The sequence below is a fragment of the Theobroma cacao genome, chromosome 2 (genome assembly GCF_053813885.1).
Source record: "Theobroma cacao isolate CCN51 chromosome 2, ASM5381388v1, whole genome shotgun sequence".
NCBI lineage: Eukaryota > Viridiplantae > Streptophyta > Magnoliopsida > Malvales > Malvaceae > Theobroma > Theobroma cacao.
Genome location: NC_142640.1, coordinates 43235732 through 43251681, shown reverse-complemented (window position 1 = coordinate 43251681; position 15950 = coordinate 43235732). Strand labels below are relative to the sequence as shown.

General features: G+C 33.2%; 2 protein-coding genes across 2 annotated transcripts; both read right to left on the bottom strand.

Moving 5' to 3' along the window:
* Window positions 1-662: 662 nt before the first annotated feature.
* Window positions 663-5802, bottom strand: LOC18609616 (protein SIEVE ELEMENT OCCLUSION B-like). Its single transcript, XM_007044815.3, has 7 exons — window positions 5537-5802; window positions 3537-3641; window positions 2951-3399; window positions 2605-2714; window positions 2340-2482; window positions 1626-2117; window positions 663-1472 (listed from the first exon to the last, which is right to left on the bottom strand). The coding sequence occupies exons 1-7, from the start codon at window positions 5729-5731 to the stop codon at window positions 849-851; spliced, it is 2118 nt and encodes a 705-aa protein (XP_007044877.2). The 5' UTR covers window positions 5732-5802; the 3' UTR covers window positions 663-848.
* Window positions 5803-7490: 1688 nt separating this feature from the next.
* On the bottom strand, window positions 7491-10963 carry LOC18609615 (sieve element occlusion protein). Its single transcript, XM_018115933.2, has 7 exons — window positions 10703-10963; window positions 10087-10194; window positions 9568-10013; window positions 9328-9437; window positions 9096-9223; window positions 8306-8791; window positions 7491-8186 (listed from the first exon to the last, which is right to left on the bottom strand). Exons 1-7 carry the CDS (start codon window positions 10871-10873, stop codon window positions 7584-7586), a joined length of 2052 nt encoding a protein of 683 aa, XP_017971422.1. The 5' UTR covers window positions 10874-10963; the 3' UTR covers window positions 7491-7583.
* Between the last annotated feature and the right edge of the window lie 4987 nt (window positions 10964-15950).

Here is a 15950-nt window from a genome sequence, read left to right as displayed (position 1 = left end):
AATTAGAATAAATGAAATACTACTTCACGCAGAATAATTAGAACAAGTGGAGCATTATTTCATACGGAACAACTACTTCACATGGATAGTAGTGAAAGTAAGTTGGAATAAGTGATAGTATTCATGAGTTACTTTCACCTTGAAAAGTATTAGAGAGTTTGGCTTGTAGGTTTAAATATGGAAGTAATTAAGAATCTTCCTCTCAATATTTTTTTAATGAAAAACAAGTGTTTCTCTTCTCACTATTTCAATGGTCATATAATGGGTTTAGTAACGGTTACCTCTCTTCTCAATAAATGTTACTCATGTGCATTAAAACCTATTATTGAGTAACTCTTTCTTCTAACCCTCGGGTTTTCACCATTCATATGAAATAGAGCTATAACAACACATTTAACTTAGAGCTTCTCTCTTTAAATATTCTTTCTCTAATCCTCTTTTATCTATTTTTTTTCCACCTGTCACCAATATTCCACTATTTTAAGAACTACTTTAATCTTTCTCTTCGTTGCTTCTAAGGTATCCTTTTACTTATTAATTTGCAACACTTCCTCTCTCATTCTCACAAGAACCCTTTGCTGGTCTCAATCAAGGACAAAGGATAAAGACCTTAATCGATTGAATCAGGGAAAAGTAATCCGCGCTCATAAAGGACAATATCATGCAACTCGGATGTATTAAATATGACATTATTAACCAAAAACAAGTATAAGCAATGAGTTAGAAAAGGATCCTCTCACAATGTTCACAACATTATCGACGTGGCCATAGCAGCAAGCAGCGCTTGTTGTAGTTATTAATTGCAACTCCAATGAGTACGGTCTACGGGGATTGCTTATATTAATTAATTAATCGGTGCAGCAGCGATACATGAAGAACTTCTCCATTTGCTTGCCACAGTCAAAGCAAACGACCCTCTCATGGATGCTTCGAATTCCAGCAGTCCCTGGAAGTATCAGACGGTTGCAGTGATGTTCGGTGCGAAGACCTCGGATGTGATCATTCAACGCAGGAATAAAACCTTTTTCTGCCGCAAGCGCTTCCCATACAGGATATTGGTCAAGGCTTTTCAAAACAATCTCCGCCTTAGCCCTGGCCAGTTCATCTGAGCCCCTACTTATCACGGCCCATCCTTGCTCACTACCATCAAAGCTGAGCATGGTCATGATCTCTGGCAAAATGTGGTCATTTTCTACGGTCACGCCATGCTGAACTCTTGAGTGCCACATGCTCTCCAACCGCACCCAGAAGAATCGTATTAGCGAGATGTCTGACAATACACGGCTAAGATTCTCTCTCTGAATGGTGGTCATGTTCCGCCTAACTTTTTCTGTAGGATTGCTTTTTCCCACATAGAGCATCTCTAATTTGATATTGGCAGTTTGCGCAACAGCTTTTGCTGTTGTTGTGAATTTCCGAATCCAATCCATGTCTTCTCCACCATACAAGCAAATGAATTTCCCTTCTGTTAACTGCAATAGCAAAAGTGGCTTAAACATACGTTACATAAATGATTGGTAGATGCTCTTTAGTATGAAGCAATTCTGATTAAGTTAAAACAAGCATTTCTTATATATTTAAAATGTTTTGGTAATATAAGTACTTATGATTAAGACTGCACATACCCAATTGATTATGGAGGGGTCAATAGAATCTGCCAAGAGTTCAATTCGCCATGTCTCTTCCTTCCAAAGAGCTTCTTCCCTGATCTTAGTGAAAGGGAATGCCAAATTGCCCCAAATAAACATCATGTGAATCGCGTTAGAATTCACAACTCTTCCCTGGGGGTCCAACACCACTACCAAAGGCTTCTTGCTGAAATCCCAGACCTCTTTGATGCACCTAATCACCGCTGGCTGAATCATGGAAGGGTGACTAACCGAGTACCATGGCATCATTGCTTTTAGAGACTCGAATTGCTCTCTCTTTGTGTCATCAAAGGGAACGGACCTGTCTACGACTGGGATCCAAATCACCTCGTACTGACTCTCTACCCTCGTTGGGTGCGCTTGTGACTCGTTATACATTTGTTCCAAAATAAGAATTTCGTCATGCGGAATCTCTAGGTCTGAAATGAATAGTAGCACAGTCCTCCGCCTCAACAAGTCAATGCTAACCTGTATATGTCTTACAAGTACTGGATCAAAACCAAATCGTTCAAAACAATTCTCATAGCCTTTGATATATTAATTGTAGTTAAATCTTGATTTTGTTTCTTGATAACAAAAGTATTTATCCTTCAGTTTGGCCGTAAGGTGCTTAAAGTGCTCTATATTAAGCCATCTTGAAAAAATGGACTAGGTAGTTCAGAGAAAGAAAAAGGAAGTATAAATGCAGACCTTTTGCTTGGTAGTTCCATCCCAAAGTGGCAGCTGGTCATCCTTAGCGTAAATCAAAGCCTTAAGAATCTTCATATTATCGATATGGATTGCATCAAAGAGGCGCAACAGCGTTTGATATGCTTCAATATCCTTTGTCTCATCTGCATCAACCAAGTTTATTGTCGTTCATAATGATGCTGACATTACATTTTATCACTACCTTCCTATATCATGATCCATGTAATTTTATGTGAAATCTTTCAAGTGAAGCGACACGACTTACTTATGCGTTGACGACAACGTTTCAGTTTCTCCATAAGATCGCTGCATATACTGTCGATATTGTGCGCCAAGCTTGACAGCTCCCAAGCATCTGTAGTAGATGATACGAACCTGAAGGAAAAAACCCAGAGATATGATATTATCATTAGATAAAAAAATTCTCTCCTCCTTCACTCCTAGTTTTAAAAGAGCAATTTATAGCAACATCATCGGGAGATAGCTTCTAATTGTACAAGAAGTTGAAGCTATTTGTTGTTGCCGCATAAAATTGGAAAAGAAACAGGGAAACTCAGATGGCAAGAGAAAAAGCAGGGCCGGGACTTTCTCAGTCAAGGATAACGACATACTCGTGGCCCATGCCAATGAGGCCTATAATTTGTGATGCGCAAACCACAGTACTTCGGATAGTCCAATAAACAGCTGAAGGGATATCAGAATTGGCGGATGACAGTTCTGGGTCTTCAGGGCTAATGTACTGAGATGGAAGCTCCTTGAATTCGATAACGCACTTGGCCACACAATGCATCGCGTTGGTGAGGTTGGCAAGCGTGTCAAATTTTGTTTTCAAAAGGTCAGCTCGTGCAAGAACTTCTGGCAATTGTTTGAGGAGTGCAACCCCTTTGGCAAGTGGATTGGTAGTGTAAAGCTGGACAATCAGCAAGAATTCACCATAGCTCATGGCAAATGCTGCCAAGGCTAGTACAACTTTTGCATCCCATGAGTAGCTTCTAACTACGTGAGCCACTGCTAGAGTTGTTGCATGTGCATCTTCACCAATTGACAACCGGTAGGCTATCTGTCATTATTTTACAATGTAAAAATTAATTACTATATAGTTTTACAGAATAAGAAGGCATTTGTTATTCGATAGATAATCACATAAAACCGCTTTCTAATGTAGAATTAGTCGTATAGTAATAATAATAATCTAACCTCGCAGGAAATTCTGTTTATGATGGCTGATAAATAGTCGATCAACTCATCAGCGCTTGAATGGAGAGCTCTTTCATCCGATGCATCCACTTGCATGTGTGCTTCCTGTGCAAATGTTATCACTCCCACCACGTCATAAATATCATTATCATTATTTTATATAATCTACAAATTCTTATTTGATAAATCATATAATTTATCCAATCTCTATTCATAATAATTTAATTTTTATTATGGTAATCATTAAAATAATTTTAAAAAAAGGACATATAATATTTATGTAATTGCTAGAAATTATATGTTATTAAATAATCAATCAAAAGTTAATAATAAATTAAAAAAACAAGGACCTGATTGGGAATCACAATTTCACTAACAAAAAAATCAATTATGATATAACGATAAACAAAAAAGTTACTATATGTCCTAATTTTTCTTCCTAATCAACTAAGATTAATTCATATATACACTTTATAAACGTCAACTTTTAATTTAATAAATATGAATAAAATTTTCGCTAACATTAGTGATTAAACTAAAGTTTATTGCAAAATGATATTTTCACAAATTATTCAATAGCTAATTAATTAAAATTTAATTTAAGTGGGTTTTAGAAATTATATGGCACAATTTTTATGAATGATGATAGCAAATTACAAAAATTTTAACGTGATAATTTAAGATTTTACTAAGGTAGTCCATTAAAAAACAAATTAATTCTTTTTTCTATAATTTTAATTTGTTAGTCAATCAAATGCCAATTACAGAACACATATCTCACTTAAAAAAAAAACACATATCTCACTTAGTAGCTAATTGAATTTAACAACATTTATAAGTAATTTGGGTTGGTTTGGGTTTGAAAATTATGACTTATAATTTTTTTTCATTATTGATTATGAAATTAGATGTCTTTTTGTAATTATTATAAGTAATTAATTTTTACTCTATTATTATTTATAATTAATTGAATCTTTAATTTGTTAATAAGTATTTTATTTAATTATTGATTAATAGATATTTTTTTAATTTTTACTCTAAAAATATTTATTTTCAAAATTCAATTATTTTTTTATTTTTACTTTTTTGATCTGAATACTTATTAATTAGTTTTAATTGATAATAGTATATTGTTTTCTATAAAAGAAATTTTATTTTAGATATAAAATTATCAATTTTATCATTTTCATGAAAATACATTTTTTTTAACTTACATTTTATGTCATTTTACTTTAAATGTTAATTAGCTACGAATAAATGAAATCATGATTCACAAACTTAGATTTTCTTATTTTAATTATGACATTCACATATAAAATCATCCATTATAACCAAGAAGTTAAATTATGCAATTTGTCTCTATACTCTGACAAAGCGGTGGATTTAATCCCTATACAATAATTTGTAAAAATTAAATTTTTATACTTATTAAAAGTGACAATGTCAATCTCATTGTTAATAGTATTAAAAATTTTTTTATTATTTATGCTGATATGGTATTTTATTGCTAATGTGGCATTGCATATGATGATATGTTAATGATGACATAATATTTTTTTTATCTATTTCACAACACTCCTAATTTAAATTATGAAGCACAAAAATTCAATTCTTCTATCTCACAACAATCTTTTTCTAAATTGTGAAAAACATATTTAAAACCATTAAGTCACACTAGATAATTATATATCCAACTTATAAAATTTATGTTAGTATTTGGTCACGTCAATTATTACTTCATTCATAAAATACCACATCATCATTGTCATGTTATCAAATTTAATGTCACATTAACAGAATCAAACGCTATAAGAGTATAGATAATAGAAAATTTTTAATAGATTGGATTGAAATATCAATTTTAGAAAATTTAGAAATCTAATTTTGATAATTTATTGTAAGGACTAAACTCATCATTTTAATAGACTATAGACAATAATTGCATAGTTTAAGCTAACCAAAACCCAAGAGAAATAAGCATTTAAGGGGAAAGCTTTTACCTGAACTGTTCCTCGTACCGGAGGGGCTGCTCGGCGAAAGATGTCTTCGACAATGTCAAGAACAGGTTTCATACTAGTATGAATACCAGCAGGATCATGGATGGCCTCGATTTGCTTCCCAATGGCTTTGCCGCCCGAGGCTGATGAGAACATGTGTGGGTCGCTTCTACCATGGGACATTGCTGACAATTCCATTATTTCAGAGGTGGATTTTCTGGTGTGAGTCAAGAAAGGAAATATCCAAGGTTTTGTTGGATTTGTTTGGCATCATTCATAGGCCTTATATAGTTCATTTTGAGATGGAATTCGCTACCTTGCTTCCAAAGAAGTTTAAGCTATGAAGTGCTGACAGAGGATTAGAACTTTGAATAAAGGCCTGGCAATAGCTTGTCTGATCTCAGCAGTATAAAGGCTTGTCCCATTAGATTATATTAACAGGATAAAGAATAGTCCTGACTCCTGAGATTCCTACACTAGGAATTTTGGCGACTTTCACCTTCTGAAATGCATGTTCTTTGTTGAATGTTAATGCAAAAAAACTGTCTTGGTTTAATTACTTTATATGTATTCTCTGATTATTTTAGAATTGTTTGTAATGTCGAGTGATTCCCTTCCTGAGTTTTTGATTTTTCAATTTCCTTCTAAACAGGATTGTTATTGGAAGTTTGGAACTCTGTGGTAGGATCGCAAGTTTAGCAGAAGATGGAGATCCAGGAAAATTTACGCTTGAAAAGTGTCTCCAAATGAGTACGAACAAAAAGCAGTAGAATCTAATATTATTTGCTAACAAATAGAATCCAGCCAACGTGATTAGCTGGTCTAGCTTTCCTTGCGTCTTTGAGGCAAAAAGCTGAGATGCGTAGTGTTCATCACATATTCCACCTAGGCTTTAGTCATGTAGCTGGCTTCGTTGCTTATTAGTAGTGTTGTAATCTCAATTAATTAAGAAATGAGACCTAGAAGTGAAGGGTTTATCCAACAATTGCATTTCTTACTCTGTTTGAGCTTGTTTCTTTGCTTGTTACGCCGTTATTCTTTCAACTTCTGTTTTCTATTCAAGGTCCTGTTTCATCTGGTCAGCAGCAGCCCTGACTCAGGCGTTTGGCTGATGGAACCATTTCATTCATCTAAGAATATTAAGCTTTCAATTAAATTCTAGGGGCTTGAAGATGGAGACTTCCAAAGCTTCGAGGAGCTGCAGAATGTTGATTGCCAGGATCTAATAACGACCTTTTATTTTCTGGCAAGTAATAAGGCACCTGTGTACAGCACAGAAAAGTAAAAGAGCCTTTCAGCTTGTTCACAATAAGACGCCTGCTATAACAAAGAAGTCAATAAGGAAGAGAAAAGGAAATGGGCATCTAAGTTCACGCTGGCTTCAAGCCTTCAAGAGTTAAAATGCGTACTCTTTAGGGAATTTAATAGACTTGAGTCAGGCCACTAGGTGATGCAGGGCAAGGGTTCAGTTATTAGAATATCTGGAAGAATAAATATATTGTTTTCAATAGCACAAGATCCTAAAGGAAAGCTTGAGCAGATGAATAATTATTCTATCAATATACATTGTTCAACAAATTCCTTTGAAATACTAGCAGTCTGTCTTGTCTACTAATAGAAAATTCTAACAGTTAGTAGAATATCAATTTCTTTGTTCCAAAGTTTGTGTTCAGTTTACAGAATGACAAATTTTTAATGCTTCTGAAATGTAGATGGCATGCCATTCCTACATTGTTCTAATGGATGCATTTTTAGACTAGGGAGGGCTTGTTTTTCACATCTTCAGGAAGGGCCTTCCGGCTTCCACCTCTGTTGTCAAGTTAACTTGAATCCCAGATTATAGTCATTTAAAAGAGGAAGAAAATGGTCAGCAACTCCTCTTTTTTCCCTTTTCTTCCTCCAAATAAGATTTGAAATACTAACTTCTTTTTTACTAAAAAATAATTATAGCGTGCGCTGATTAAATCAAAACTATTATCATCAGTCCCTTCAACAGATGCTATTTCAGTCAGAAAATCTCTGTTGAGATTTCCTATTTAATTAGTTACAATTATTCATAGATAGTAAACTTCTTCATAAGCCGCTTACATTTCTGGCATACTATGCTTCCTTCAATCAACCCTTCAGAATAGGGAATAACTTGTGTGTGATTGCAAGGCCCACCAAGGAGAGGTGGTTCAAGGACAGTTCTAAGAGCACCTATGAATTCCAACTGTGCCACACTTTCTCCCCACTGTCGAAACAGATTTAAGCATTTAATGATTTCAGCACCTTGAACCCTTACCATATCTGCTGATGATCCATTTCCAAATACTGCCCAGCCATTGTCATCATTGTTATACAGCAAGGGTAACACCTCTGCTAGAATATGATCAGTACTGGCAGTATGTCCTAGTCGGAATTTTGATCTTCTCATACTCTCCAACCGAAGCCAAAAGAGCTGTACCTTCGTGAAAGAGAGTAAGGTGCTGTGTATTTCTATATTGATAGTGGTTAAAAGGTCTTTTACATGTTCATTCGGGTTATTCATACCAACATATATCATCTCAAGCAGCACACCTGCATCCTTTATGTCTTTCGTTTTAGCACTAAATTCTCTGATCCATTCTAAGTTTTCACTTCCATAAATGCAAATATTTCTCCCTTCTTCAACCTGACATAAATTCAAAGTAATGAGTAGAATATAAAAGATCCAGCTTTGGCTAGGAAGAAGAAAAAAGGTTTTATTTTAATACACATTAAGAGATGTGTTGTTGGTTCTCAGTATCTTACCCATTGAGTAAGGATGGGGTGAATTTCATTAGTGATAAGTTGCATTGTCCAGTGCTCCCCTTTCCAAAGCTCATTTTCTCTTGAAAGTGAAAAGGGGTATGCCTCAGAACCCCATATGAATACCATATCAAGCGCATTCAAGTTTGTTGTCATCCCTTCTGAATCCAAAACTACCATAATGGCTTCATCCCCATAGTTCCATTCTTGTTTCATAAAGTTTATTACTGCAGAGTTTAGAGACCATGGTTGTCGAACTGAGTAACATGGTATGGAGTTTGATAGAAAATTGAACCATTTCTCCTCGGTATCAGTCCATGTTTCAGAACATGAAATGGGAACCCATATCATTTCATAACTTCCTTCTACCTTTTTGTGAGGATGATCGTATGTTTGGTGAACTAGAAAAAACAACTGCTCTAATGGTAGGAGATCTGGCTTAGAAACCAAAAGTAGGACAACCTTGCTTTTCAATTCAGAGACACCTAACTGTAGATGAATCCAAGAGTTACTAAATAAGATGAACAGAGTTTTTAATCATAAAATGCCAAATGATGTAATCATTTTAGATTGATTTCTCCTTCACTATATCAGATGCATGAAAATTATACAGAGAAGCCAGTTGCTATATCTAAGTTCTAATGCTATAGTTGTTCAACTAGCAAAACTTGTGGTGACTTTAATCAGAGTGTAAAGAGGGAAATAACAATCTTTTTCTTTCAAATAGATACAAATAATTAATTTAATGAGCAAAAAGTAAATCAAATTAAAATGTAAGAAGGAGAACTTTCACCTTTACTTGTGTAGGACAATCCTTAAGTGGCAGGTCATCCTTTAGAGCAAATAACATCTGAAGCACCTCTTGGTTGTCGATGTGGGACTCCTCGAAAAGGTTCAGTAGCTTCTGGTGCAGCTTTGCTTCTGTAAACAATATAAATGAATATATCAGAATTACTATTGTACAAAATGTACTTGTGTAGTCAGTGAAAGGCTTCTAAATCATTCTAAACAATCCAGACAGTGACCTGTTTGTTGACGAAAAGCATCCACCAGCGGCCTAAGGTGACTGTATATGCTGCTCAACCTGTAGTCCAGACTTAAAAGCTCCCATGCCGCAATTATTATATTGGAATACCTGTAGAAGTAACTGAAGTCAGTAGAGTTATTCAACTTGAAGTGTGGCCTCAACATTTGAAAAAAAAAAATTTGGAACAGAAAATGGGAAAATCAGCATTTTCTAAGATTTATGACAGGTCAGAACATGCACTTGCTCAGGTTTCATGGCCTTCAGGTTTGTGATTTGAGAAGAGCACGCCAAGGTGCTTCGAATGATCCAGTAAGCGGTAACATAGATCTCTGACTTCATAGCAGCTAGGTTCTCAATATATGGTCCTACAAGTACTGCTGGCAAACCTTCAAACTCGATGATGCACTTTGTCAAATCCACCATTGTCTTGACAAGCAATCTTAAGGCCTTCACTTGAGGCTTCAAGATGCTTATGCTACTCGGAAGTTGTTTAAAATCTGCAAGTGATACTGCCAAGGAGATATGAGGGCGTAGCTGCATTATGAGGCAAAATTCACCATAGCTTGTTGCAAAACCTGCAAGTGCTAACGCCACCTTCGCAGCCCATCCATAATTTCCCAGCAAATCAAACAAGGCCATTGTTCTTGTATGAAGATCTCCTTTACCAGGGCACTTGCAAAGCATCTGCAATCACAATAAAAAAAAAATAAGACATTTGTAAATGCAAGGGGGCTAGAGACAGAGAGATCAGAATTACCTCGTGCGCAATTTTGTAGATGGTGTGCACTAGTGGTTCTTGTGATCCAATTAGTTCAATGTTGCTAATGTGACTCTTTAAATTTGCATCAGCAGGTTTGTCAGAAACCTGTGTCAGAAATACAGCATCAAGGTTATTAGCATACTTGAATTCCTTATACCAAAAAACAATAACAAATGCAATGAAGTTTCAGAAATTCAGTCTACAATATAAAACATCTATAAACTATTAAATCAATCTAAAATTGTTTCCTATTTCCAGTGATTAACTAGAATCATTATTTTTTTCTTATATGATGCAAGTTTTGACAGACAGCAATGTCTAAAGGACTTGCTATTAGTCTCATTATACCATTTGAAACAAAAGGGCTCAGACCACAGATAAGATGTTAATTCTTGAAGTTTCACATGTTGCAAAGCATTTCCAGTTTATTTCAGGGTTGACAGAGTTAGCAAAATGAAGAATAGGAACAAAATTCTATGTCTTGAAACTTCCTTGCCTGGATCTCAGAAAATTGATACATTAGTGAGTCAAACTATAAGCATTCAAGCCAGCCTTCTGAGCAAACATCTAAAATTTGTAGTAACAATGTAACAAAGCAGGAAATTAGTAGTACTTCTGATGTAGTAGCATAAAACATGATGTTCTCCACTGCACAAAGAAGCATCTCAGAATCAAGGTGACGACCATCTGGATCATGGCTAAGTAGGAGCTTCTTTATCAAGATTTCATCATCCAAAAAGGATTTGGAACGTTGCCAGAAGCCACCACTATCAAATGAGGTCATGGCTTAAGTGATGGTGAATCAAAGGCAAAAGGATACATCAGTTCAGTTGGGATGCTATATAAGCTCGTTAATTTAGTTTGTGTGAAAAGCACTATGGGATAATCATACTTTGCTTGCACCAGTTGCAGTTCTATATATAATCAAGGTCTTTCTCGTAGTTTACGAGTCCCGCTGCATGCCTTTAACAAAAAGGAATCCCGATAGGACTGCGATCTTGTTTCCTCCTTTAAACTGTTGAAATAACTAAAGAAGAGGTTCTTACTTGAAGAATTCTAGATGTGGACCCGAATCAAATTCAAAGCTGATTCAAAAGCACTTTCTTTTCCTGTCCTGGTTTCTGAAGAGACAAGTCATGTTAACTGTAGCTACAAATGCCAAGCGCTACATATATTTGGAAACCCCTTATCTGCTTTCGATGCGACCATTGTTGAATAATGAGAATGAAACCAAGTAGTTTTTTTTCTTGCCGACGAAACTTTTTCATTCTTCGTTATTTGTACTACACATTACGAGACAGGTAAAAACAAAGATATTTCGGTATCAGGTTTTGAATCGGTCAATGGCTAAGGATTCAATCGTAAAGAGAACCTTGCAAACTATTAATTAATGTCTCTGGAGAGTTCATTTCCACAAAGAATTATAAAGAGAAAGAGATCTACTTTAAACGTTCTTAACAGCTTGTCACTCTGATAGAGCAAAGAAGAAAAAGGCTGCAGGACAGAAAGAACTGGGCTATCGTGACGTTGCTTTCTCGAAATTCTCTTGGTCGTTGAACTTGATGCTTTAAATTAATTAAAGGAGGTGGTGGTTCAAGCTTCTTGTCACGGAAACGAAAACTAAATACTAAGCAGATCATTACTTTTAACTTTGATGAACGGAGGGGACCAAAAATATTCTCTTGAAATTATGGAAGCCTTGCTTTTCCTCTTTTTGGTACTAAGCAGAGGTGTTTTTTGCCAGATTGAGATTTATTTTCGTGTACGGTGCATTAAGATTCTTGTGTGTGAAGAGATCATGAGAAGAATAAAGGGTTCCTCTTGCTTTTTGGAAATTACTGTTGAAATCGATTTGGGAATACATATTTGGTATTGGTATAGTACCCGAATCGACTTAATTAATGATCTAGACAAAAACCCAACTTGCACATGAAAGGTCCCTGGATTCCATAGCAAGTGCATGCATCGTCTTGTTTAAAAGGTCCTCGGAATCCATCTTCCTCCTATGAAAGAAATTGATGAAAGCCCAACTTGGTAGCAAATATTAATACTACCTATTATGAGGAAGTCTAAAGCTAATTTTGTGCTCCTTCACTTTAGATTAGCTCAAAGAAGAAAATGTTTCTGTTCTCTTGATTGTTTCGTATGAAAAGTGAAAGCTACAGGAATACAAATTTTGGCCAATCTCATTAGCCAAACTGCCATTGCAGTTGAAATGAACTAATAAGTGGGTGGGACAACAGTGAGTGAATTAACGACTTGTTAAACTTAAAATGGTTCTACTTAACAACCGCTTCATTTTCTTTCTCTTCCTTAATCTGGGGTATATTCCTTGCAGGGGATTTCTTCAAATTGTCTTCAACTTTGCAGTGGCCTCTGCAATTATACTTTCGCAGGGGAAAGTATCAGTTCTTGAATAATTAACCGTCCAACATTGTATTTGATAGGATATATGAAATGGAAAGAAAGTAGTAAAATGGACTTTTTTTCCTCTAATCATGGATTGCATGATAAGAAAAAACTCTTTCATGTACTTTACATACTTTATATATATAAAACTCTTTTATTTCCCCTACTTCTATAACTCTTTTACTTTAAGAAAGTAAGTTTATAATATTATATATTAATTTGTATGCTTTTTTATTAATTAGTTTAAAATAAGAGACTACTAAAAATTAATGCATTAATTTAGAGGGCCATAGCAAAGAAGAATAAATTTAATCTTTAATTAAATTATAAATTATGGTTTACTATGAATATTTAAGTGTAAACTTCACCTAAATTTCTTATGGTTTCAACTTTTCTCACATGACATTTTGTGATTTTATTTTTTCAATTAGTATCTTAGTGGATAATTTATGTTCCCATGAAGAGACTAGGTCGTCAATTTTGACTAATGAAATTACAAAAATACTCTAAGTGTGATCAAATAAATTAACTTTGAATTGAGAGTCTTTTATATAATTTTACAATCTAACCTCTTGTGAGAATAGAATTTTATCCACGTTCTGCTAATTAGGAAAAAAAATCCACAAAGTACTAATTGAGAAAATAAATTACGCGATATCATGTGGAAAAAAAAATTGAAATAATAAGTGAAATTTATTTAATACTTAATTATATTGTCAACGGTCAAACTAATTTATAAAACATTCAAACAATAGAATTTTTAGTTATTTATAAAGAGGATGAACGTAATAGATAAAAAAATACATAAGCTAAATGAAACTAGGAGATAGGGATGTACCAACATAAATATGTAGATTGAATATAGGGAGATACATTGGATGTTATGAAATATAATGGATATTCACATATATTCAAAACACTCCCTTTTGAATGTCTATTGTATTGTCTCATTAAAAACCTTAAGCCGAAAAAATCTAGTGGGATAAAAACCGATGGGACAAAAGAGTACAGTGCATAATCCATAATTGCTCCCCCTCAATTAAGCCATATTGCCACTTCTAGACCCTTAAGTTGGAAAAATCTAATGGGACAAAAATCGATTAGAAGAAAAAAATAGTACAATGCATAGTTTATAGTTGATCCCCCTCAATTGAGCCATATCGTCACTTCTAAGGTTTATCATTTCTAAAGCATTTGATACTTTGCCACTTCAAAGGCAAATCAATCTTGCATCTTGTTAACTCGCCACATTCCAATGTCATATACTAATTTCTCAAATGTTGATATTGGTAATGATTTGGTAAAAAGATCTACAAGATTATTGGTGGAGGAAGGTCTTAATTATGTACCAATCAATGAACCAAATGCCTAAATGTAAAGTCAACTTTGCTATCAAGAATGTCACCAACCTAATTTATGTATCCAAAATTTAAAAAAAATAACTAATTCACAAGAGAAGAATTTTTATTAAAATTCAAATTTTACAATTAAACTATTATGAAAATTGAAAAAAAATTATAGCATGTGAAAATTAGAATCAATACGTACTTTAGATAATAATGAATTAATTTGGCTTTGTTACTTTATTTGCTTTCACATATTCTTCCATACCAATTAAAATGGTATAGAAATTTCTCAAACTAAAACAATTTATTTTACTTAGCTGAAGCCTCAATGTTAAGAAACAAATGCACATTAGTTTCAAATTGTTGCTTAATATAGATCTCACTGACGATCTGAGCTATCTTTTGTCTGTCAATTAAATTTTTCATTACCTCTAATTGTTTTTTCATGCATCTATGCCGCTTTCCAAGTGCTAATTAAATTCTGATTACTTCTCACTCCTTTTTCATGCATATAAATCATCTTTCACGTCCTAATTAAATTTCTCATTTACTTCTTTTTTTTTTTGAAAAGCTAATTTCTCATTTACTTCTAATTGTTTTTTCATGCATCTAAGCCGCCTTCCATGCGCTAATTAAATTTCTCATTTACTTCTAATTGTTTTCTCATGCATCTAAGCCGCCTTCCATGTGCTAATTAAATTTCTCATTTACTTCATTGCTTTTCCATGCCTATAGTTTCGCAAATTGTTTTTTCCACATGTACATACTTGTGCACATAGATTTTTTTTTTTTTCACAAATATCAAAGTTGAAATTACTTCAATAAAGATTAAACTTTTTCAATAATAAGATGAGATAAGATAAGATTGTTAGTTTGAAAAATTTTTAGAGATATTTTTGTAGTCAATCACTTTTAACATTTTTAGAATTGACACTCTTATACGCTACAATAAAAGTTTAGTGAGACATTTGAATTTTACGTCGTCTTCAAAATATATAGTAATAAATTATTATAAACTTGTTATTTGAAACTTTATAAAATAACTCAAATTAAAATACATTCAAAATAAATTATTATACAAAAATATTGTATAAAAAAGAATTCTTTTTCACATTTATTGTTTTGTTTAGTAAAATTAAAATCAATGAAATATTACAATAAACAGAGGTGTCAATGAATTAGGTACACGCTAAGTTTGGTTTGGGCTTATTAGACTTTCTTTTTAATAACCAAGTTTGGACTTAGCTCGACTTGCTATTTAGTTATTATTTATTCTTAAAATAATATTTTTTATATTTTAAAATTAAATCAAATATATTATTTATTAATATAATAATTTAATCAAGTGGATCTAAACTAGCTAATGCCTAAAATTTTATGCCTCATGCTCCAAAATTAGATTGAGTCGATCACGAACCTAGGCAGATAACTTAGATCTTGGACACCTCTTGTAATGAACTCAATTTATTATAAAGTTATATATTTTTCTTGATATATATATAGAGACAAAAATTTCTTTGTCAGTTAATATTAATTATTATACTATTTAACCTAAAAGGGATAAATTTAATCTTTTATAATAGACTACTAATTTTGAAGGTTACAACGGAAAAATGAGCAAAAAAAATTATTGTTATACCAATCTCTTTTTAAAAATTAAAAAATAAAAGATTTATATTTGATGAACTCTATAGAAAATATACACTGTCAAGGTATAAAATGGTGCCACCTCATTAAGAAATAAATTTAAAATTTTAAAGGATTTAAAAATAAATATTACTATTTAAAAAAAAAAACAATTTTCTCCTTCTCTAACTCCCTCTCACCCAATCTCCTCCTTTTTTTCCTCTTGTTCTTCTTCTCCTATTCTTCCTCCCTTAACAATAATAAGTCCAAAACCTTAAATTTTTAATTTTGATTCTTGAAGATAATATTTATTTTACTATTCTTCTTAGTTTAATTCTTAATATTTATTTCAGTCTTCTTTTTAAAATTTACTTCCAAAAAATGAAAATAGATTTAATCTTTTTCTCTCTATTTGTCCAGTAATGGCTTGCCTAGAAGTATGTTGACTGAAATAGATAAATATAAGTACTTTTTGGGAAG

What these genes read in the sequence shown, in the direction of transcription:
- LOC18609615 (XM_018115933.2), bottom strand. Translation starts at nt 10,873, where the DNA reads ATGACCTCATTTGATAGTGGTGGCTTCTGGCAACGTTCCAAATCCTTT. An exon ending in TCTACAAAATTGCGCACGAG is followed by an intron (nt 10,014 to 10,086) that starts GTAATTCTGATC and finishes TTGTGATTGCAG; the next exon opens with ATGCTTTGCAAGTGCCCTGG. An exon ending in GCCATGAAACCTGAGCAAGT is followed by an intron (nt 9,438 to 9,567) that starts GCATGTTCTGAC and finishes TTACTTCTACAG; the next exon opens with GTATTCCAATATAATAATTG.
- LOC18609616 (XM_007044815.3), bottom strand. Translation starts at nt 5,731, where the DNA reads ATGGAATTGTCAGCAATGTCCCATGGTAGAAGCGACCCACACATGTTC. An exon ending in CTCATTGGCATGGGCCACGA is followed by an intron (nt 2,715 to 2,950) that starts GTATGTCGTTAT and finishes TTTTTCCTTCAG; the next exon opens with GTTCGTATCATCTACTACAG. An exon ending in ACGTTGTCGTCAACGCATAA is followed by an intron (nt 2,483 to 2,604) that starts GTAAGTCGTGTC and finishes TGGTTGATGCAG; the next exon opens with ATGAGACAAAGGATATTGAA.